Here is a 22,319-nt window from a genome sequence, read left to right on the forward strand (position 1 = left end):
TACTGGCGAATGATATTTATATAATTACTGACATTTACAATTTGGTTTTTCCAAGTTGTTTCTGTTTTAAGAAGTATTTTCCCTGTTTTTATGGAGTGCTAAGCTACATCCAACAGAAGCCATCTGTTAGAGCAATTTTGTTTAGGGAATTGGATGCAACAGAGAGTGTTAAACTCTCTGGAATATAATTAAGGCCAATCTGCGGATAATTTATTTACTGATGTTTGCCAGAGCTGTTTAATACTCCCATGTGGATTCATCATACACATTTTCATCAGCTTGCTCTTTTTCTCCTCTCAAATGGGAAGCATCCATGATAATCGGGCTTATTGATAATATTATTCATTTGCCTGAATTCAGAAATAAACAGTGGTTCTCCACCCTATTCATTCATAGCAATAATCTGCCGTGTCCATATCCTGCAATGGTGCTTCACTGAATTCATCAACTGTAAAAAAACGGTAGAGATATTTTAGTTCTGGGAGAAGCATCAAAAAAGTGTCGAGGGGTTTCTGTAGTTCCTATCCCTCTGATATGTTCCTTATGTTTTGCATGCAGAGGCACTGATGTTTCTCTGGCCCTCAAGACTACACTGTCTGGTTAAGCCATCACTCTCCTCAATATTCTCACTTTCATTCAGCTTTTTGTCAGGGTGGAGATTTTAAAGTCTTGTGAGCTAGAGGCTCATTGGCGTATATTCTTACAGGAATCATGGCCCTTTCTGATTCATCCCATGTGCATTAGAGAATGATTCATTGACGTCGAGGCAACTGTAAAAAATGAGTATTTTGACAATCACCTATACAGTATGATCTGGTATTCTTTGCACATATAACCCAGGTTTAAATTTTAAAAGCTTGTACGTCAGCAATCTTTTCTGTTTCTTTCATTAGCCAACTAAGCCTCAGTCATGAGTCATGACAAAGATGTGTGTTGCCCACAAGGTTTGGACCGAAACAGGTGCCAGTTTGGCCAGTAACGCTCTGCTTTTGGATGTTAGTTACAGTTTTAGAGAAAGTTTTCTGGAAGTTTTCTGTCATACTTTGTGGTGATGTGGGTTATTGAGTGGAAGAGGAATTCAGATAATGATCCCTTTCCTCAAAAGATTGCACTTTAGTTTCATAATATTTGTCAGAGTTTTAGAGATGTGAAGTAATTGAGCATCAGTCTTCAGTGGATTGGAAATATTGGATTTGAAATCTGTATTCTTCCTGTGTTTCCGCTCCTTGGTGTTTGGTTCCTGAATATTGGATAAGAGTCTTTTTTGCTGTTTCCATGTCTGTAGAAGTCTTCTGAGGACAAGATTGTGGAGTTGGAGCGTACACATGCAGAAGCTCTCGCCAACAAAGAACAGGAAGTCCAAGCTCAGATTAATCAGGCTGTGGTATGTTTACAATTCCAGATCACGTTTTTCATCTAAAATTAACCCTCATTGATCTGTTTGTAATCTAATCAAAATACATGTTGTAGAACATCTCAGATTAATTCAGATAGCCTTATTCCATAACCTTTATTTAATATATTTACAGAAACTTTCACAAACAGAATAATATTTTAAAATATATCAATATTTTTGCTGTATTTTTGGTGCAGGAACAGTGTCGGGAGGAGATGAATCAGGCTGCTCGGGATAGGGAGCAACAGGCCACCCTAGCTATCGAAGAGGCAGAGCTGCAGAAAACTGCCCTGCGGGCAGAGGCAGAGAATAAGGCCAAGGAGCTGCTGCTGGAGTTGGAGACGGCCAGAACTGTGAGTTTGTCAGCAGTAACTTAACCTCTTACGCAACCCTTTTCTTGATAGGATCTTCAGAAGCTCCTACGAGATAACTTTGATCTGAATTGAGATACAGGGAAATTGTGGGTTCATTTTGAGGATAAAATACCCTCTCACATTTTTAGAGTGTTTTTGCTTTGGGAGTTTTAAGTGCTTTGATGTACAGTCTGATATCTGAAGAGTTCCTAACGGTGTGCAAATATTTCCATTAACATTCACAAATCTGTTATTACAGAAAATACTAGAACTGGAAAGCTCCTTGGCAAGAAACTCTGAGGTGGATGGCGTCCAGTCAAGCGAGCTTTCATCACAGATAGAAGAACTGAATAAAAAACATGAGGCAGACTTGTTGGCCCGTGAGGGGAAGCACCAGAAGCTCTTGGAGAAATCTAAAGCCGAGCAAGCTGAGGCCCTCAACCAGCAACACAGCGCAACCATGCATGAGCTTCAGGAGAAGCATCGGGCAGAAGTGGAGGCCATCCTGAAGGACAAGGAGCTGCAGTTCCACGCCCATGTCGAAGACATGAATCAGAAAACGCTGGAGAAGCTGGATGTGAAGCAGACTGAGCTGGAGGCCCTGTCTTTGGAGCTCCTGGAAATCACCAAGACTAAGCAGCTCCTTGAGGAGAAACTCTTAGCTGCTGAAGAGGCCAGCAAGTCAGCAAGGGAAGAGTTCGAAGCAAGGTTTCAAGAAGAGCTGGCAAAATATCAAGCAGATATGGAGAGTATCAAGCACCAACACGAGCAGTCAGTGGGAGAATTAGAGAAGACACTAAAAGAGGAGCTTGATAAACTAAAGGTGATCCTGGAGGAAAAACAGAGGGAAGCAGAGGAACATCAACAGCAGGCGAAAACCTTGAAAGAAGATTTAGAAAAGGCTCAGCAGCACAAGGACAAAGAATTGGAAGAGCTAAAGCAGAAACAGCATGATGGTCTTGGTGAGATTTCAGAACAGCTGGCACAATCAAAGAGTGAACTAAAAGACCTTAAAGCGCTCTTGGAAAGTGCCCAAAGTGAATGCAAGCAAAAAGCAGACCTTCTTGAGCAAAAGAGTAAGGAGCTGCAGGAGGTTCAGTGCCAAGTAGAACAGGCCAAACAGGAGATCTCTGAAAAAGAGAAATCCCACACTGACAATTTAAAGGCCATGCAAGAAGAAGAGAATAAATTAAGAAAACAGTTAGATGCTCATCAGGTGAAGATTGAAAATATAAAAAAAGACATGGATGCTAAACTAAAATCTCAAGAGAATAAAGCCGAAAAGGTCAGACAGAAGACCAAAGAGATGCAGGAAAAGTTCAAGAAAAAGCTGCAGGACACTGAGGAGGCACTGAAGGGTGAGCTAGTGAAAAAGGAGAACGAACTACAGCAGAAAGAACAGCAGCTCAAGGAGAAGATCTTGGAAATGGCTCAAGCTAACTCAGAGGGACTGAACAGTACCATATCTGACTTGGAGGCCAACCACAAAGAGCAACTGGAGAAACTCAAGGAGGTTAAGAGACAGGAGCAAGAAAAATTGGCACAAACTTGGCAAGAGAAACTCAGTCAGCAAGAGGAGGAACTTCAGGAGAAACATGCCCTTGAGGTCCAGGAAAAGTCTCAAGAGCTGGAAGAGGTTTCACAACAACTTGGTGTCAGCAAGGAAGAGAAGGAGCGAGTTGTAAAAGAGATGTCTGACTTGAAGGAAGAGTTGTCTATAAGGGAGACCACGGTGCAGAAGCTGCAAGCAGAATTGAGAGAAGCTGCAGTGAAATTAGACAGTTTATCACAAGGAGAGGCTATGCTCAAAGAGCAGGTGGAATCGGTTGAGAAGAATCTCAATCAGGCTCTTAGTGAAAGAAATATGGTCCAAGACCAGGTTGTGAAGTTGGAGGTGGAGAGTCGAGAAAGAATACAGGAACTTTCCAGAAATCTGGAAGATGCACATAATAAGCTGAGTGTTCTTGAAGATTCTCGGAATAAGGAAGGTGAGGACTTCCAGAAGAAGCTAGAAGATAAAGTTCTTGAACTACAACGCAAGGAAAAAGAGTTTAAAAATGCTGTGCAATCTATGCATGCACAGTTGGAGAAGCATTGCAGAGAAGTCCAGGCAAGAATTGAGGGATCTACTGATGAGCTTTGCATGAATGTTGAAAATCGAGTGAGAGAACTTCAAGACAAAATTGTAAGCACTCAAAAAAGGGTCACAAACCTCAGAAATATCATCATAGCAAAAACAGATAACATTTGCACTTTAGAGAGACAGCTTAAGCAAAGGGAAGAGGAGAACCAGAATTTGAGCAACTCACTTGAGCAGCTGACACTAAAACTCAGAGAAAATTCAGAGAATTTTGAAGCCTTAACAAATGAGAGACAGTCCTTACAGAAAACATCGGAGAATACCTCTCAAGTCCTTTCTGAGAAGGAACTTCGCATTGAACAGCTCACTGAAGAAAATAGAATAATTTCAGAAAATATTAAAGCAAATGCACTACATATCAACAATTTAGAGAGCAACATTGAAGGCTTAAAGTCTCAGTTAGCAAGTAGCATAACTGACAAGGAAGAAGCCATATCCTTGCTGAAACAGCAGCACATGGAGGAAAAACAAATGTTTAACAGCCAGAAGGAAGAGACCGTGGAAACTCTTAATAAAGAAAAAAGTCTGGCTCTAGAAGAGGTCGAGACACTCAGGAAAAATCTGTCAGAGTTCAAAACAAAAGCAGAATCCAAGTTCACAGACAACCATAACACTGTCAAAACTCTGCAGGCCAAAATAGAGGACATGGAGAAGCAAATAGTAGAGAAAGAAGAGAACATGCGGAGGCTAACAGCAAGCCTTGACAATCAGTCCATAAGCAAGTCAGAGATGGACCAAGCTCTTTCAGAAAAAGAGCAAAGGGTCACTGCTCTGGCCCTGGACCTTGAAAGCTGCACAAGAAGAGCTGGTGATTTGGAAGAGCAGTTAGACGTGAGGACAAAAGAGTGTGAGCAGTTGAAGAGGGACCTGCAGCAGCACACGGACATCAGGGAAAGCGAGAAGCGTGAGATAATGGAGCAGGTTCAGCAGGCACAGGAGCAGTCCTCTCAAAGGGATCACCTTGTCCAGGAGATGGAGGGAAAACTCCTGTCTATGGAGAAAGAAGTTCAAGCCACCAAAGAAGAACTTGAACGTCAGAAAGTGGACTTTGAGAAGGAGAAAATGGAGATACTGAGGGAGAAGGAGGAGGCCTTGAAAATGGCGGAGGAGAGGTCCTCAGAGAGCACAGGGAAAGTGGCTGAGCTGAAAAAGAAAGCAGAGCAGAAAATCAGCCTCATCCGAAAACAGCTGACCTCACAAATCGAGGAGAAGGAGAAAGTCATCAAGACCCTGCAGTCCCAGGTGCAGGATGTTCAGCAGAGCCAGACAGAGAAGGAGCAGCAAATGAGACTGTTAGAGGAGAAGGAGAAGGGCCTGGAGGAGGCCCTCAGTAGCCTGAGGGAAGAACATGAAAGACAACTCGAGCAAGTTCGCCACAACGAGAACCTCGAGAAGGAGAAATGTTTAGAGAGTCTGAGGAGTAGCTATGAGGACAAAATTGCAGCTCTTCAAACCAAAACGTCTCAGGAAGAGAAATGTGCTATGGCAGGTAAAGACAGGGAGGAGGAGATCCTCCAAAGCCTTAAAGAGCTCCAGGGAAAGCTTGAAGAAGCTCAGGAGCAGAATGCCAACCATCAAGCTGAAATCAGCCGCCTTAAGGCAGAGCTCTTAGAACAGACCTCACTGGTTCAAGAGCTACAGAAGACTCAACTGACTGAGGCAAGACTAATCGAGACAGAACACTGTGTAGTTGAGCAAAACCATAGCATCTTGGGAAAGGAACCTGTGGGTGATGTAACCCAGGGGGAAGCGGATTGGCAAAGTCAGAAAGAAGCTTTGGTGAAGGAGTATGAGCAGAAGCTTTTAGAACTATCTCAAAGGTTGGAGGAAAAGGAGAGCCTTCTTGGCGTCTATCAAAACTCTTCTCAGGGAAATGGAGATGCTGATGGCGCTGACCGCTCATTGGAGCAGAGTCCGGAGCACTTGAAGAGCAAGCTGTCGCAGACCGAGCAGGAGAAGCAGAAAATCCAGAAAGAGTTCACCAGGTTACAGAAAGACCTGCGCTCGCTAAGGAGGGAGCACGAGCAGGAACTGGAGCACTTGAAGAGAGAGATGGCAGAAGAAAGTGAAAAGAAACTGAAGTAAGTCTCCCCAATTAAAAAGGAAACCTTGTTTATTTTTTTGTTCTTGGTGTTTGGGATGTGAACCAAAAGTATCTGTCTCCTCTGTGGGCTTATGAAGCTCTCCATGTTTCCTTCACAGGCAAGAAATTGAGGACCTGGAAATGAAACAGAATTCTGCACTTAAACAGATCTTGAGGGAGTTCAATACACAAATGGCACTGAAAGAGAAGGAATTGGAGACATCGGTAAAAGAGACCATTGGTAAGGAGGAATGTTTACTACACAGAACAGTCTTTGTATTTGTGTTTTGGAAGTCACAAAGTAGCATTACATTATATAGTCTGCCTTTATAAAAAATCGTTTTCACAAAACCTTTTATAGCATTGCAGCTGAACCACTACTATTAAATGATTCTAACATTAATATAAGTACTCTATTCAATTCCATTTAACCTTAAGAAATACTGAATAAGGGCTTCAATATTTAATGAGGGATAGCTAGATTCAGGAAAAGTAAAAAAATAAATAAATCTGCTGAACTAAGACCTCCTCTCTGGCAGGTTTACCATATGTTTCCCTCGCATTGCCAGTTCATCTGTTTTGGCGAGTAGGAAGCGAGTGAGTGGTTTTGGAATACGACCTTGCTGCCTGTGCTTTCTGAGATTTTTCCTGCTGTCACTTTACCCCACACAGAAAAGGCCCAGAGCGTGGAGGCGGAGCTGATGGACAGCCACCGGGACGAAGCCAGCGAGCTGAAGAAGGTGATTGCCCAGAAGGAGGATGACCTGAAAAGGACAGTGCAGCGGTACGAGGAGATCCTGCAGGTACGGAGACATGTAGTGCTCAGGTTACACAAACACAGACAGAATATTTAGATTAATTACATACAGAAAGGATATTATTTTTCATACAGAAAGGATATTATTTTGAGGTAATTTTGAGAGCTTTCCTTTTTAACGTGGCCTGCAAAAACTGAAATTTAAATTTTGTTTTTTTTGCTCACTTCAACCAAAATGTATAAAGTATCTATCTCAAAAATAAGTGCAGTTCCTTCCTGCAACTGTTTCAGCTGTCTAGTGAAGTTTTCCGTATCTCTCTTCCATCATCAGGAAGCCATTAGCCAGACAAATACCTTTCCTTAATCCCCTCTGAGCGCTGCTAATTTATGAATTCCATGTGAGTTCTGTCCGCCAGTATTTGAGCCAAAACCTTAAACTCAACTGACTACATCGCCAGAGACTAAAAGCATACAGCACAGCTCACCTCACAAGTTCCATTTGCATACATATTACATTCTGTCATTTCATTTTCATAGATCCCCCTACTGCCCTTGGGGACTGAAAGTAAAGTCAATGTAATTGTCTTGTATAAATGCATTTACAATCATTTTCATTATGGCTATGGCACTTTTCTTGTTTGGATAAAATAGCTTATAATTCTACGCTAGTCACTTGACAGCTGTAAACACCCTCTAGTCAAAGCTGAAAACTGGCACTTTAACGGCCTATTCTGGGTGTCATTTTCATTGCATCCGCATGCTGCAGCGCACAGCCGGGATGACAAAAATGGTGCCACTGACTGTGTACTTCCGATCCTTCACTGTAGCTCTTTGTGTGCCTTTCCTTTGGCCTTGAAAAAACTCTCCTTCATATGATGTCTCGCAGCGTCTCTCTCGCTTGCTCGCTGCAGAGACGGCCTGACAGAGCAGCGCTCAGGAAAATGAGAACAAACAGTGCAGGAAGTGACTAATTGTTTCCCCCCCACCTCTCTCCTGTCCGGTCCTGTGCTGTGCCGTCAGAGCCGCGAGGAGGAGATGGGAACGCGTGTGTGGGAGGTGCAGAAGGAGCTGGACGAGCTTCAGCAGCGCAGCCTCACTGGCCCGCAGGTACGCCACCACAGCAGGGCGCCCCCCTCACCTTCCAGTAGGAGGGATGCATATGGTTCCATAAAAGAAAGTTATAATGACTACAGTATTTACATGCCGAACCAAGTGGGGCCAGCTCTGTGCTTTCGCTGCGAGTGATATGGCTGCCGTCCAGTGCAAGCGGGACACAGCGAGGATCTAACTCAAAGCGGGGGGAAAGTAATGTCCTATCTGGAGAACTGAGGAGGTGGGGGTCTTAAGAGGCAATTGTGTCTGCCTGGATCCCTGTTCTCAATTAGCCATCATAAGAAAAAAATCTCTGGGCTTAAGATTTACGCCCTCCTCGGTGCCCCTAAGGCAAATGCAGCTTGCTGTTGGAGATGTGGAACAGCTACGTTCCTCCCAGGATGGGGGTTTTGTCAAATTTATCAAGATGAATACAAGCACTTCACCGATTCCCCCTTTTAAAATAACCTAACGCAAGCAGCGCAGCAGCTCTGTTTCGCATTGCTGCATTCTTCCTTGCTGATGTAAGGCGAAGTATCTGCCCCTATTAAGCAACAACTGGGAGAGTATTCTCAGGGAAGCCAAACACGACTTCAATCATCTCCACATTTTATTTCATGTCGAGGTTTCAAGCCTCTAGCGGCACCAATGCATCTTTGTTGCTGTTGCTGTTTTTCCCTCCATATTGCTCCATATTGGTCTTAGTGGCCGCGTCAGTGGAATGATAGACCATTTTTCATTTTACAGCCCGTTAGAGTATTGGTCAGCTGGTGGAATGCACACATTCGTGCAGGTTGGAGCTTTCAGAGAAGGCTGCTGATCATCTGGGTTTCCCACCGACATTGATTTATGTTTGAATACTGCTGTGCACTCCAGTTTCTTTTCTGCTTTCTAATTGATTTATGTTTCTCTGCTCTCGTTTAGGGCCTTGAGGAGCTTCAGGTGAGTTGGACCCAGCCCTTCCCGTTATTTTTTATTGATGGTAGAAGGATTGATTGATTGATTAGCTGGAAACCTTGCTCTGTTTCCCACATCAACTCATAGCTTAGTAATACTGTCCCACAGCCAAAGATTCATTCCACAGCAACCTACAGCACCATTCTGTTTCCCATTTTAGACTTTGGAAACGCTGTCATGTCTTTATGTGTTGTATAGCAATGGCAGTGAACTACTCACTATTCCCACCATAAATTTCCTTACAATACTATGCAGTGATATATTTCTGCTTAGTTCTTCGGAAACCCATTACCTTGACATGTGCATCTCCATGCATGTATGTAACACTCTCCCTGGTTGGTTAAATGCCACTAGTTTATCCCCGACTCTAACTAAGCTTCATCTCTCTGCAGCTCCAGATTGCCCAGAAGACCACCCAGCTGAGCGAGGCCCGGCTCAGGGAGCAGGGGTACCAAGACCGGGTGAGTGGAGAGGAGGAGGAGACGGGGCCGTAGCCAGAAGCAGCAGCAGCAACAGCATCAGCTCCGGTGTCTGGGGCCACCAGCTTTTAAAGAGCCACTCTGTTTATACTCCCTTTAGCTATTTGGGAATGAGACTTAATTAGTGTAGAGTTTTACAGCCCCCCAACACCCCCCCCACCCCCCACCCACCTCACACACACACCTACAGTACACACACATGCAGTAGCTACTGTACAGATGTGCCTGGGTGTTTGCAGATGTGTCAGTGTTTTCGCCAGACAGTTCATGTTGTCTTTGCACACGCCATTGGGTTTGCGGCCGTGAAGGTCAAGGTCACCACCCTTGTGAAGTTGTCACGTGTCAGAAGTGGCCATATGCTTAAAGCTTCACACAAACAGTGTAATTTTCATCCGAAATGTAAACGTTAAACTGAAAGACATTACTTCTGTATTCTTTAACTTTCGTCAGCACAAATATTGTTCCAGGCTTTTTGGCTTTTGTTGGCCTTGTAGTTTAGCTCAGGTGAAATAACATTCTAAGAGGGGTGTTTCATACAATACACCTAATAAAGTGGCTAGTATTAGTGAGTGTGTTCACAATAAGCTGTACAGGCTGTCCCCGCTGTGCTGTTGTGAGTAGCCAGCCAGTGATGAGAACCTTCCAGGGCTGATGCTCCATGGCATTACTCCGGATGATGCTCCGCTAATTAACCCATTCGCGCTGGATGCTGCATGACGCAACATTGACCCTCCCGCTGGATGCTGCGTAGCGCAACATTGACCCTCCCGCTGGATGCTGCGTAGCGCAGCATGCTTTTTATTTCATGTTTCTAGGTGCTACAAAGGCTTAGATATTAAATTTTGGTAGACGTTGACAATTTTTTGTATGTTTTCAGAAAACCCTCAGGAAATAAGGTTATTTAGTCTAGAATGCCATAGGATTCTATAGGCGTTTTTAGCAGGCATTTTAGGAGTAAATGGGTTAAATGGCGTTACATCACGGAATTCACAGGGAGGGAGTGAGGAAGAGTGCAAGAGAAGGAGTGAGAGAAAGACCAGGGCTAGCTGGGTAGGCGAGAGAAACGGACGATCAAGCGGGAAGTTTGTTTTGGAGCCAGCCCCGCGGTTGCCGTGGCGCAGCTCATCCCTCTGCCCCATTCCCATGGTTCCTTTCACCCCTGGAGCGGTGCGAGGGGCGGCACTCTCTGGGGATTTGGGGCTCATTACCGCACACATCTGTTTACTCTTACTCTAGCCTTATAAACAACTACACTAACCTCACTACCATTCGTCTCTTAGGCTCTCTCTCTCACACACACACACACACACACACACACACACACACACACACACACACACACACACACACACACACTCGCGTGCACTGCACATAATGCACACACTCTCACACTCACATCCTCCAAAGCACAAACAAACACGTACGCACATTCTCACACATACACACACCTTCACAAATTTGTCTCAAACATGGGAATGTTTTAATGGAGGTCAACTCAGTGTTCACTAGCTGGTGGTCTTTGGAATTATCTCGAGGGGGGAAACAGCTCCAAGATTTAAACCAAATGTTTACCAACGCAATGTACTGTGTCCTGATTGAATGGTGTTGCAGCAGTAGTGTTTGGTAAGATGACCTGGCTCTTAAGAAAGAGTGTGTGTGTTTGTGTGTGTGTGTGTGTGTGTGTGTGTGTGTGTGTGCGTTTGGTGAACTGAACGTGCTCTTTGTGTTGCAGATCCACTCGCTGGAGGACAAGCTTAGGTGTGCCCATAAAAACTCGGTGGTGACTCACCTGGGCAGCTCCTACAGAGGTATGGCTCACTTCCTGATTTCCACCACTGTTCACAAAATCATGGGGTTTGGGAAGGAAGAGGCTAGAGGGGAGGGGGATTTGGCAGAGAAGCGTGACACACTGAACCCACATGCTCCAGACTTTGTAACCGGCACATGTTTACAGTGTGTGTGTGTATGTATGTATGTACTGTGTGTGTGTGTGTGTAGATGCACACAATATGCTGAGTCTGAATCTGCACTAGCCAAGTGGCTGTCATGACCCTGCAAACCCTCATGAGATGAGAGGAGAGCAGTGACATGGGGCAAGCTGTTTGGCACATGTGAGGAAGGAAGTGTGAATTTCTCACACACACACACACACACAACACACTCACTCACTCACTCACTCACTCACTCACTGCCACCATTACACTGACTAGAGTCACTAGGCCAATCTCTAAGAGGGAATCTGCACAGCAGTGAAGCCCCTCTGGCGGTGCCCCCAATCTGTCAGTGTTTTGCACCCCATGTCTAAGCTAACTCCTGAAAGCCCCTCCAGTAAGTCATGCTGCAGACCCCAGTGTAGCGCAGCAGTCTGACTCATGTGCAGAGCACCCCACGCCGCCTCATTTTCAGGGGGTGTCGTGGAGATGGATGGGGTTGGGGAACTGCTGTGTCAAAACGGCTGAGCTGCTGTCTCAGGTGAGGGAGAGAGAAAAAGAGTTGCTGTAAGATTTATGTCAGCAAGGTGTGTGTGTGTGTCGGGGGGGGGGGGGGGGGGAGCAAGAGAGTGTGTGTGGTGTGTGAACCAAGGCTTAGAGTTCTGAATGGTCCATCTCTGTGCAGCTCTCTACAAATAGCCCAGGAGAGTGGTGATATAGGAGAGTTCAGACATAATTTACACCAATAGTAAAGTCTGTGTGTGTGTGTGTGTGTGTGTGTGTGTGTGTGTGTGTGTGTGTGTGTGTGTGTGTGTGTGTGTGTGTGTGTGTGTGTGTGTGTGTGTGTGTGTGTGTGTGTGTGTCTGAGTGAGATCCTGGTTCTGAGAACTCCGACCTCTATGTCCCCCCAACGCCAGCTGCACAACAGGCTCAGCATGCGAGCTCAGACCTTACACATACCCATCAATCACACACACATACACACACACACACACACACACACACACACACACGCACACACACAGAGTTAACTATGAGCATACTATGAACAGACATACTGTACACACGCTTCTCTCTTACCCAAAGGTGCACTCACCCACCTATACACATGCACGGCCCATCAAACTCAGATCAGAAATATGGGACTAGTGGTGAGGGGGGGATTAATGGAGATTTGATGAAGGAAGAAGATAGACAGAGAGAGAGAGTGAGGGAGCAGGAGATGGGACGGACTGCTCAGACGCTGTCTCCAGCCGGATTCTAACCCCTCCATGGACCCTTCCTGCTGGTGTAATAAAGAGAGTGAGCTGTTGGGGGGGTCTGAGAGAGACGGGGGTGAGGGGGTGGAAGCAGTGAAAGCTCATCTCTGGGCGTAATGGCTTTCGCAGGCTCTCTCTCTCCCTCTCTGTCTCACTCTCTCTCTTTCTTTCTCTCTCTCTCTCTCTCTCTCTCTTTCTCTCTCTAGTCCAGCGTTCCCACGCACATATCCCTGTGTTGCTTTTCTCCCCCCCCCTTCCTCTGTCTTCCTCTCTTTCACACTCTCTCTGTTTCTCTCTCTCTCCCTTTCTCTCTGTTTCTACCCCTCTAACTGGCCCCACCACTGTAGCTGCATCTCCGACTCGCCGCCAGACTCCCAGCCCAGCGTCGTCCTCCTCCTCCTGCAGTGTGGGCTCCAGACCCCGCTGCCCTCCCCACTAATTAGCACCACTGAGACGCAAACTCATCAACCCCTCAACCCTCTAATCATCCACATTAATTGGATAATCTCATCCTTTTCAATATCTGCTTTGTCTTGCACTTTCTCTCTCTCTCTTTCTCTCCAGAGTGTAAGCAAGCTTGTTAGTACAGTAAGCAAACCAGGAGCTTTTCAAGCTAGTCTCATAAAAGCCAAATGGGAAAGGAATGGTAAACAGTCTTCCCTCCTCATCCCCTCTGCTCCTCTCTCCGTCACTGCAGTTCAGCAAATGTCTGCAAGCTGTTCTCAGCCCAGGCCTCGGCCTCTCTGCCCTACGTCTGGCTGTCTTTCCCCCATTTTCACACGCACATTCTTTCTCCCTCTGTCTTTCCCTTCTACTCTCTCTCTCTCTCTCTCTCTGTCTATCCTCATTCTTTCCCTCTCTCTGTCTCTCTCCCTGTGTTCTCTCCATCTCTCCTTCTCTCCCTGTGTGTGTGTGTGTGTGTGTGTGTGTGTGTGTGTGTGTGTGTGTGTGTGTGTGTGTGTGTGTGTGTGTGTGTGTACGTTAGTATGAACCCACCCTGTAGCCTGACACAGCTTCTAGTGGTGTGCGCTATGCTGCTGCCCCGGCCCCACACGCAATGGCTTTGGAGACTGTGGGGTCACACCACACCACACCACCCGAGCGTGTGGTCACTGGACTTTCCCATAGACTGCTCCAGTAAGAATATTGTGAGTGTGTGTGTTTTGGTTACTATAAGGTTAGAGGTTTGTGTTTCCAAAGGGGGGCAGGGGTGTGTGTGTGTGTCTGTATGTGTGTGTGTGTGTGTGTGTGTGAGTGTGTGGGGGGGGGGGGGGGGCATTATTTGGGGGGCTGTGTGTGAGTTTGCCTGTATGGTGTAGACTTGTGTTTTTAGAGGTACAGGGGTGTGTGTGTTTGTGTTTGTGTTTGATGTGGCTGTAGTGTGTTTGTTTAACATATGGTGGTGGTTTGTGTGTTTGTCTAAGGTGGAGGGGGTGGTCATGTGTGTTTGGAAGGCTGGGTGTGTGTATGCATGTATGTTGTGATGTGGGAGTAGTGTTTATTTGTTTAGCATCTGATGAGGGTCTTGAATATTTCTCTGTATGTGGGAATGTGTGTGTGTGTGTGTGTGTGTGTGTGTGTGTGTGTGTGTGTGTGTGTGTGTGTGTGTGTTTGATGTGGTGTTATCTGCCAGGTTAGGCCCCTGTGCCCCCCTGGGTGCCGTGTGGGTTCAGCCGGGCTGTTCTGAGGTCAGTGGGCCAGGTGGTGGATGATTCATCACCACTCCTGCATTCTCTTCGCTTCCCTGATCAAAGGCCTGAACACTGGCTGCTCCGCCACCTCCAACTGTCCCTCTCCACAACAGGCCTCCCTCAGCCCCCAGCACCCACCCACCCAGCACTGGGTGTCATGTCATCCCTCCTCAATGGATCTCCCAGGAGTGGGAGGGAGGATGGGGGTCGAGTTGTCGGTCATGCTAGAGCTATCAGTTAGAGGCTACTATTACTAGGGAAGAAAAATGCCCTTCCTGATATGCAGAGGGAGGCACTACTACAGGAGTGATCACTATGACCCCAAATGACCACAACTATAAATCCCTTATTCTAAATGGTAAAGGTTATGATTTAGATGATCTTTGTGGAATTGCACATACATCAGGAGGTTTGGGATGGATGTGTGTTGGACGTTGCAGGGGGGGGTCATATATCTCAGTGATCTTGTTTTCGTCGTAGTTAAAGAAAGTGTTTTGTATGGCTGCGTGGAAGGAATGTGTGATTGTTTGTAAACAGGCCGGAATGTCAGGCCAGATAGGCTGTGGAGTTAGTATTTACAGCTCTATCTCAGTGACCGGACAGCCCGGGCCTTAATGACCATGAGGGTCAGGTCACGCAGATGCAGCCTGGACGCTGGCTTTCTCTTCATCTCTCTGACTCTCTCATGCTTTCTTTCTCTATTTCTTTCTTTTTTCTTTCTCTCTCTCTCTCTTGCTTGCTCTCTGTCTTCCATGCTACATATTTGGACATGGTATTGCTTAGTGTGTAAACACATAAAGCCCTTTGGGGTGATTTGCTGTTTAATCCAGCCTCTGTTCAGCTGCTTCACTGTTGTTTGTCCTTGCCTGTGGTGTTGAGAGACCTGACCCTCGCTAATGGCGTAGTGGAAAGAACTTGCACGCTGCTTTCTAAATAAAGCACATGCTTGTTAACAAAGATGTCTTTTTTTGTTTTTGTTTCGGAGCAGTTGAAAAAAAGGGAAACAACAGCCCTTTTGAGATGGCTTTAAAAGCTGCGACACACCTAGGAGTCTGGCCGGAGACAGTCCGGTCCCCACCCTGCTGGCCGGCCGATTTATGACTGTGTCCAGAGCTCAGAGACAACCGAGCGGGATCATAGAGCACAATGGGCCTCTTCTCCAATCTCAGCCCTGACCAGTCGTCAGAGAGAGCAGTGTTTCTGTTGTAGTTTTTTTTTTTAAATTTCTTATAGAAGGGGATATTGTAGAGAAACTGTAATAATGTATACAATAAATGTATTGTTTTTTCCTCAAAGTTCTCACTAAGAGTCATGCTGAGCAGGTCAAGTGACCGGTTGGATTCAACCCTCCAAATACGCCCCCTCAACAGACGTCTCCTGTGGAGCCAGTGTTTAGGGGGCACTCAGCACCCCCCTCCCTCCCGAGGGACGGGCGTGGTGAGAGGGAGAAGTGGGGTTCTCTCTCTCTTTCTCTCTCTTTCTCACTCACTCACTCTCTCAGTGTGAGCATACACACAGCCATCATCACTCCTGCCTCTGCTGCAACCCAGCACACGCCACACGTGGGTGTTGAGTCACAGCTGAGTGTCCTTTAGTGCTAAGCCAGAGCACTCTTAATTTTAGACTGTGTCGCGTGTCTGTGTGTGTATGTGTGTTTCCTGTGCACTACCAGGAGAAAGTTGGTGAAAGCAGAAAGAGACAAAGAGAAGAATGTGTGTGTTTGTGTGTGTGTGTGAGAGAGAGAGAGAGAGAGAGAGTGTGTGAGTGATGGAGGGGGAGAGAGAAGGGGACATTTATGGAGGTGTTTTATTGGCACTGCTGTTTATCATCGCCTGTATGTCTGGTTCTTGTAACACTAGTCGTGTTGACTATCGCGTCGTGCTCCTGCCATTAGTAGAACTGTGGCCCTTCATTAACGTCCAACACTGCTGTTTCTCTTCCGCAGACGCCTCCCAGTTCAGCTCCAGTGCCTTGAACGAGCCCACCGAGTACGAGTACCTGAGGAAGGTGATGTTCGAGTATATGATGGGACGAGAAACGAAGGTATGTTTACGACACATGTATGCAATATAGCCTCGTTTATGTGGGCCATATAATATAGCCTCATCTGCCCACAGTGGGAATAGGGTTTGCTGTTTGGACTGCTGGAGGATGTAATAAACTCATGCCGATCTAGACAGAGGCCAATAAAGCCATCGGTTCCCACACACCCAAGACCAGTCGCCTCCAGTCAGAAGGACTCACAAAAACGGCGTTGTTCGCCGGTGGACTCGGGCCTAATTAACAGCTCATGTCCATTTAGAGCTGCTTAATTAACAGCGTGCTCGACACGGCCCTAAAGCCAGCGGGGATCTCCCCTCAAGCGCTCTAGGATTGCAATAAACAGCGAACAGTCAGGCTCCTATGACATCACCCCCCTACCACCCCCCCCACCCCCAACCTCCACCCCAGTGAGGGAGGATGTCCGGCGGGGAACCTGTGGGCCACTTGCCGGTCACATGACTCAAGCAGGGGGCCATGTTTTAATAGCGAGCTTAAGCTCTCGCTCTCCTTTGGCGCTGAACTTGGGCATCTCGTGGGTCTCCTCCATGCGGACCGGTGGGTAGTATTTATCTCAGTGCTGGTTCCTATTATGGCAACACACACACACACGCACACGCTCACACATACACACACACACACACACACACACTCACACACTCACACTCTCTCTCTCTCTGTCTCTCTGGGGGGCAGAATGCCGAGTGTTAGCAGTGCCCCTGGCAGAGCTGCCTGGACCTGATTAGCTAGCCCCGCTGGAGATAATGAGCCCAGTGGTGCCGTCCTCCTCTCCACCGGCTTAATTGCTCTCAGGCCAGGCTGACGAGGGCGATGGGAGCTGATGAAGGAGGCTGAGGTGTGTGTGTGTGTGGGGGGGGGGGGCATGGTGTTGACTCCATACCCCGCTGTGAGAAACGGAGGTCGTGGCGAGAGCAGTGAGGGCAGGGAATAACTTTGCAAGATTTTGGGGGCGCAGCGGGAGAATTTCGGCACTGCTGCTCATTAGCCTCAAGGGATCCCCCATTCCAGAGGAGAGGAGGGCCAGGAGTAAGGAGAGCCAGTCTGTCTGTCTGTAGAGGAAGAATGAAAACGCCCGGCTCATGGCAGACCTGTATAGTCATGCACTTTATGGGTCTTCAGTTGTGTGTAATACAGTCTGGTGACCTTATTATTCAGTTATTTCTCTACAAAATGAAATAATACAGTATGGAGATAACGCATTGTTACTGTAAAGCATAATGAGAATGTGAATGTGTTGTAAATGGCCTCTGATAAAAGTTGGGTACCAGAGAGATGAGTGGGGATAAAACTGTGATGGGGAACATGGCTTTTGAGACACAATGGCAGATGAGCAGTAAAGCCGCCCTGAGAATTGTGTGGAGCCATGTCTCTCCCTCAGGTTAAAATTGGAGGCTCTTTTGTGTTGAAAGGATGTGACACGTGCAGATTTATTTTTCCCCAGACGATGGCCAAAGTCATAACCTCCGTGCTGAAGTTCCCTGCCGACCAGGCGCAGAAGATTCTGGAACGCGAAGACTCCCGTGTGACGGTGAGCTGCATCTGTTTACAACATGCATGTGTCCAAATCCTACCTCTACCTACACACAAACACACACAGACACACACACACACAATGTCAAGAACATCAACGTCACAGAACAGCAGCTAATCAAAATGCTAATTTGTTTTGGCCACATTTTCTTGGCATGTGTCAGTTTGTTGACCTTGGTTAATGTTGGTGGATACGTACTCGGTGAGTTTTACGGCATTGTAACACACAGGCTCCATTTCCCCTGTGGTATTTTTACCAGCCGTGTGCTGCCTTGGCAGCACTGTTTCATAAACACTTTCACCTTGGTGCTGACTGCAGCCACTAAGCTCTTCCTCTCTCCCATGTGAGCCTGAAACGGCCATCTCAACCTTGTAATAAATGATGATTTAGCTAATTCCTACTCTATGGAAGATTAATAAGATTGTTACGCGTTAAGACTGGTTCCCAAAGCAAATGTTCTTTGACCCTATGCTGTTTTATACATTTTGAATTCCATTAGGTAAAACATTCCATGTTAAGATGTAGAATAGACACACATTTAAGTAATGCGTAGCAGTGGGTCAGCTCTTTTGATTTACATTCATAGCTCAATCATTTAAAATAAAAGGAATCATTTCCATTCCTTTTGATAAGGATATTGTCATCAAGGCCATGTGTGATCTAATTGTATTGGAATTGAATCATAAGTGTCACTTGGCGTTATTGTGATCACATGTGATCATGTATGGTAAGATTACTGTATGTTAGTATCATAAAGCAGTACTCTGAAGTTTTCAATGAGCTGTTTAACCCATTTACTCCTAAAAACGCCTATAGAATCCTATGGCATTCTAGACTAAATAACCTTATTTCCTGAGGGTTTTCTGAAAACATACTAAAAAACGTCTACCAAAATTTAATATCTAAGCCTCTGTAGCACCTAGAAACATGAAATAAAAAGCATGCTGCGCTACGCAGCATCCAGCGGGAGGGTCAATGTTGTGTCATGCAGCATCCAGCGCGAATGGGTTAAGTTACTCTCTCTTTCTCTATCTAGACCTGGCTACGGTGAGGTGTTTCCAGGGGTGGAGGTCAAGAGACAGACGCTGCTGTTGAGACTTTTGGGAAGGGCAAGGAGAACTCACAGTGACTTGAAAGAGCCCTTTTCCTGTCTGCTTATCATGTACGGGTGTGTGTGTGTGTGTGTGTGTGTGTGTGTGTGTGTGTGTGTGTGTGTGTGTGTGTGTGTGTGTGTGTGTGTGTGTGTGTGTGTGTGTGTGTGTGTGTGTGTGTGTGTGTGTGTGTGTGTGTGTGTGTGTGTGTGTGTGTGTGTGTGTGTGTGTGTGTGTGTGTGTGTGTGTGTGTGTGTGTGTGTGTGTGTGTGTGTGTGTGTGTGTGTGTGTGTGTGTGTGTGAGAGAAGCCATGGTGGGATGGGATTTGCAAATACATGTCTGTCTGTCTGTGCTGGATTGGTTGAAGGTATGCAAAGGTATGAGGGAACTAGCTTAATAAATGAAATGTCAGATCTCAATGAATTCTTCCTATTTAGTTGCCTGCAATGAAATTATGTTTTTTTTTATTTATGATTATTTTTAATTAGTTGCAGCCACTAGTTGAGAGGTTTTCTTTTTGTTAGATACTCATTTTTATCTGTGTGAATGGTGAATGGATTGTGCAATAATTCTGATGTTAATTTCCTATTTTAATTTTGAGTTGTCGTCAATGTTTGTTTCAGAGGTTGGTAATGATTTATTTTTCTGTTTCTTATTGATCATGTGATTTGAACGAGACCCTTTAACCTGCTATCTGCACATGTCTATGTATCACTGACCACAGACACTGGCCCCTGTAGTAAGTTAAATCACAGAGTATAGCAGCTTTTTTACCTAATACTGTATTTTCTGCTGACAGACAGATGAAAATAAGGTATCCTATTGTAAATTGTAAATAAGGACTTAAAATCTGTACCATAATAGGGCACATTGTGACTGTTGCTACATTTTACAACTAATAAAGTTTTATTTACCATACACCTATTCTGGTTTGTGTGTGAAGTAGTGATTTAAATCATTCAAATGTTGTGACTGCTTTCCTAAAAACATCTCTCTTCTTTCTTATATCAAGAGACCCTCAAAGTGTTTTTGCATAATATTTGGTGTAGTAACATACCAGCTGAAATGACCGTTATTTCCCCCATCCAAAGTAATTGCAAGTTTGTCTGAGTAATCAAGACTGTTTGAGAAAGAAAATATTCAACATAATTAACTTTGCGGTTTAACGAATTCTATGAACATACAGTAGTCCTTGTCAAAGGTTACACGTTACATCGGGATATTTGTCTTCGAAGAAGCAAACACACATGCGCCTGAAGTTGCAATTTGAAGCTTCTATTGTGGCCTACGGTAGATGGCAGCAGTGAACACACCAATGTGCGCACTTAAGCGATGTGAAATGTGACGCTTGTCCGCAAAAACACATACGCCTTACCGCGGGCGTGCTTAATGCCAAGAACCACTACATAGCGCCAGTTTCGCAGATCCATGGGCTGATGAGCAAACCCTGCGCCGCAAGTTTCTATCATTCCGTTTGGGTTTAGTGATTTCTGCAGTTGTTGCAAAACTTTGGCGCTTCCAGACTTTGGATAACTCTTCAGCTGTAGAGGAGAACTCTACTTCAGCACTGAAACTGTACTTTTACTGTCTTGTTACTGTCACATCTCTGCGTCTCTGAAGGATGTACCACAGAATGGCAGAAATTCTGACCCAGAAGAGAAGCATCCTGGATGTGTTTTATGTGTATTTAACTGTATCTGTGGCGTACTCCTATAACATTGACTTGCAACATCCGATCGTGTTTCGGGGTCCAAACGGGACATTTTTTGGATACTCGGTCCTGGAGCATTTCCACGACAATACGCGCTGGTTAGTAAATGTTTCTCTTGTCGACTAAAGCAACCTTTAAGAACGTTTAATAGTGGATCGAATATTCCTAAAGAATATCATTTGCACGCTATTATTCATTTACTTGTGGTGCAAAAGATTTTTAGGGAAGATATGAAAGGGTGTCGAACTAGACAAGAGACTGTGGAGAAAAGCTTGTGCTAAGACGTCATTCGCGGTCCAGATGAATCCATTCCCAGCTCTTACTCAACAAATTGAAAAAAGAAAGTTTGCATAGATATGAATTAAAGTGTATCTTACTTCATGAATTGTGTGTTTTTACCTATACACTAAACCTATGGTCAATGAAAAACATTTAATTGCTAAAGCGAGATGTGGTTCTGCAGATGTTAAACCCTTAACCCTCATGTTATCCTTGGGGTCAATTTGACTCCAAGCAACGTTTAACATCATAAAATATATGGTTCACTTTTTTTTTTTTTTTGCTTCATGTTTCATGACTTTTCCTCAATTGAAGGGTACAACAGAGTTAGCATGAAATTTGTACAATAATTTGTTTTCAATGTCCTGTACAAATATTTTGTACATTGATGTTCCTTGGGGTCAGTTTGACCCCAGCTGTATGAAACATAGGATACATGAATATTTGACACATTAGGCTATGGATATTATTATTTGAATAGTATGATAACATATTGCTATTATCATTATTACATACACAAGTACATATTACATATAAGTCATTTTGGCAGGACTGTATAAGTCAAAAGGGGAAGCAACAGCAAGCCTTTCGGCTGCTGACACTGGATGGGCAATATTGCCAGCCAGGGTTCCAAGGTTCATAAAGGGGTGTGGGGGGGTGGGATTGTTTTGTAGGGCTTTTGATAGTGGTTATTACACTCTTGTTAAGTACCTGTCACAAAAAAACTGGGTAACAATATGAATTATAATCATTTTCTGAGGGTTTATTTAGCTGGGGTCAAATTGACCCCAAGGATAAAGAGTGTCGGTAAGATTTGAGGGTAACACAAGGGTTAATAACTTTTGTCGTAAATTGTAGGCCTATTACGTGATACTGCGAGGTTTGTGAGGCTCTTGGTTTACATTCGGTATGAAATATCCTTGAAATAATTCCTGTTGGGTAAATATGCATCCAATTCTCAGGGTGCTCTTGCATTCCCACTTAGTGCAATCATTTCCATGTTCCTCGTGCCCATCATCATCATGAGATAATGCACTTTATGATGATGGGTTGTCAAATGCAAATAATGGCAGAGTGGTATCCTACATCTCCCTCTCTCCCCCATGTACCCTCACACTCCTTCCCTCAGGGTCCTAGTGGGAGCTCCGCGGGCCAACTCCACCTACAGCAGCTCAGTGCACTCTCCTGGCGCTGTGTACAAGTGTCGCGTGCACAGCAACCCAGATCGCCGCTGCACCGAGATGGACCTTGGAAGGGGTCAGTTACCTCCATTCTCTCTCCATTTACCATTCACACACACACACACACAGAGCTAATAATTCATTCTGTACATGCTCTACTCTGGGGCCTGACTGTCTCTGCCCTGCTGCAGAAATACAATCACAGGGCACAAGCAGGTATTTTTAGCACTCGCCTATGGTACTTGACTTGACTACCATTTGGGGCCGTCACTGTGTGTGTACAAATGGGGAGGTGTTTGGCCTGTTGATGTTTAATCTGATTTTCA

The 22,319-nt window shown here is 45.4% G+C and overlaps 2 protein-coding genes across 5 annotated transcripts in view; both read left to right on the forward strand.

Annotated features, from left to right (window-relative positions):
- Positions 1-18,990, forward strand: part of golga4 (golgin A4) — a 34,410-nt gene extending 15,420 nt beyond the window's left edge. For all 3 annotated transcript variants that reach the window (XM_076285808.1, XM_076285809.1, XM_076285810.1), the window contains 12 exons: positions 1,286-1,384; positions 1,594-1,749; positions 2,009-5,970; positions 6,092-6,213; positions 6,645-6,775; positions 7,750-7,836; positions 8,746-8,763; positions 9,171-9,239; positions 10,990-11,065; positions 16,084-16,181; positions 17,641-17,727; positions 18,767-18,990. In XM_076285808.1, the coding sequence (XP_076141923.1) occupies positions 1,286-1,384; positions 1,594-1,749; positions 2,009-5,970; positions 6,092-6,213; positions 6,645-6,775; positions 7,750-7,836; positions 8,746-8,763; positions 9,171-9,239; positions 10,990-11,065; positions 16,084-16,181; positions 17,641-17,727; positions 18,767-18,781 (4,920 nt within the window). In that variant the 3' untranslated portion in view covers positions 18,782-18,990. The remainder of the gene's footprint in view (positions 1-1,285; positions 1,385-1,593; positions 1,750-2,008; positions 5,971-6,091; positions 6,214-6,644; positions 6,776-7,749; positions 7,837-8,745; positions 8,764-9,170; positions 9,240-10,989; positions 11,066-16,083; positions 16,182-17,640; positions 17,728-18,766) is intronic.
- Positions 18,991-20,213: 1,223 nt separating this feature from the next.
- Positions 20,214-22,319, forward strand: part of itga9 (integrin, alpha 9) — a 62,867-nt gene continuing 60,761 nt past the window's right edge. For both annotated transcript variants that reach the window (XM_076285812.1, XM_076285813.1), the window contains exons 1-2: positions 20,214-20,631; positions 21,942-22,069. In XM_076285812.1, the coding sequence (XP_076141927.1) occupies positions 20,444-20,631; positions 21,942-22,069 (316 nt within the window). In that variant the 5' untranslated portion in view covers positions 20,214-20,443. The remainder of the gene's footprint in view (positions 20,632-21,941; positions 22,070-22,319) is intronic.

Source organism: Alosa pseudoharengus, unplaced genomic scaffold (assembly GCF_046254945.1).
Source record: "Alosa pseudoharengus isolate Yale_2024_CS ecotype anadromous, Long Island Sound unplaced genomic scaffold, YU_APseudo_1.1 YU_APseudo_1.1_scf_15, whole genome shotgun sequence".
NCBI classification, from domain to species: domain Eukaryota; kingdom Metazoa; phylum Chordata; class Actinopteri; order Clupeiformes; family Clupeidae; genus Alosa; species Alosa pseudoharengus.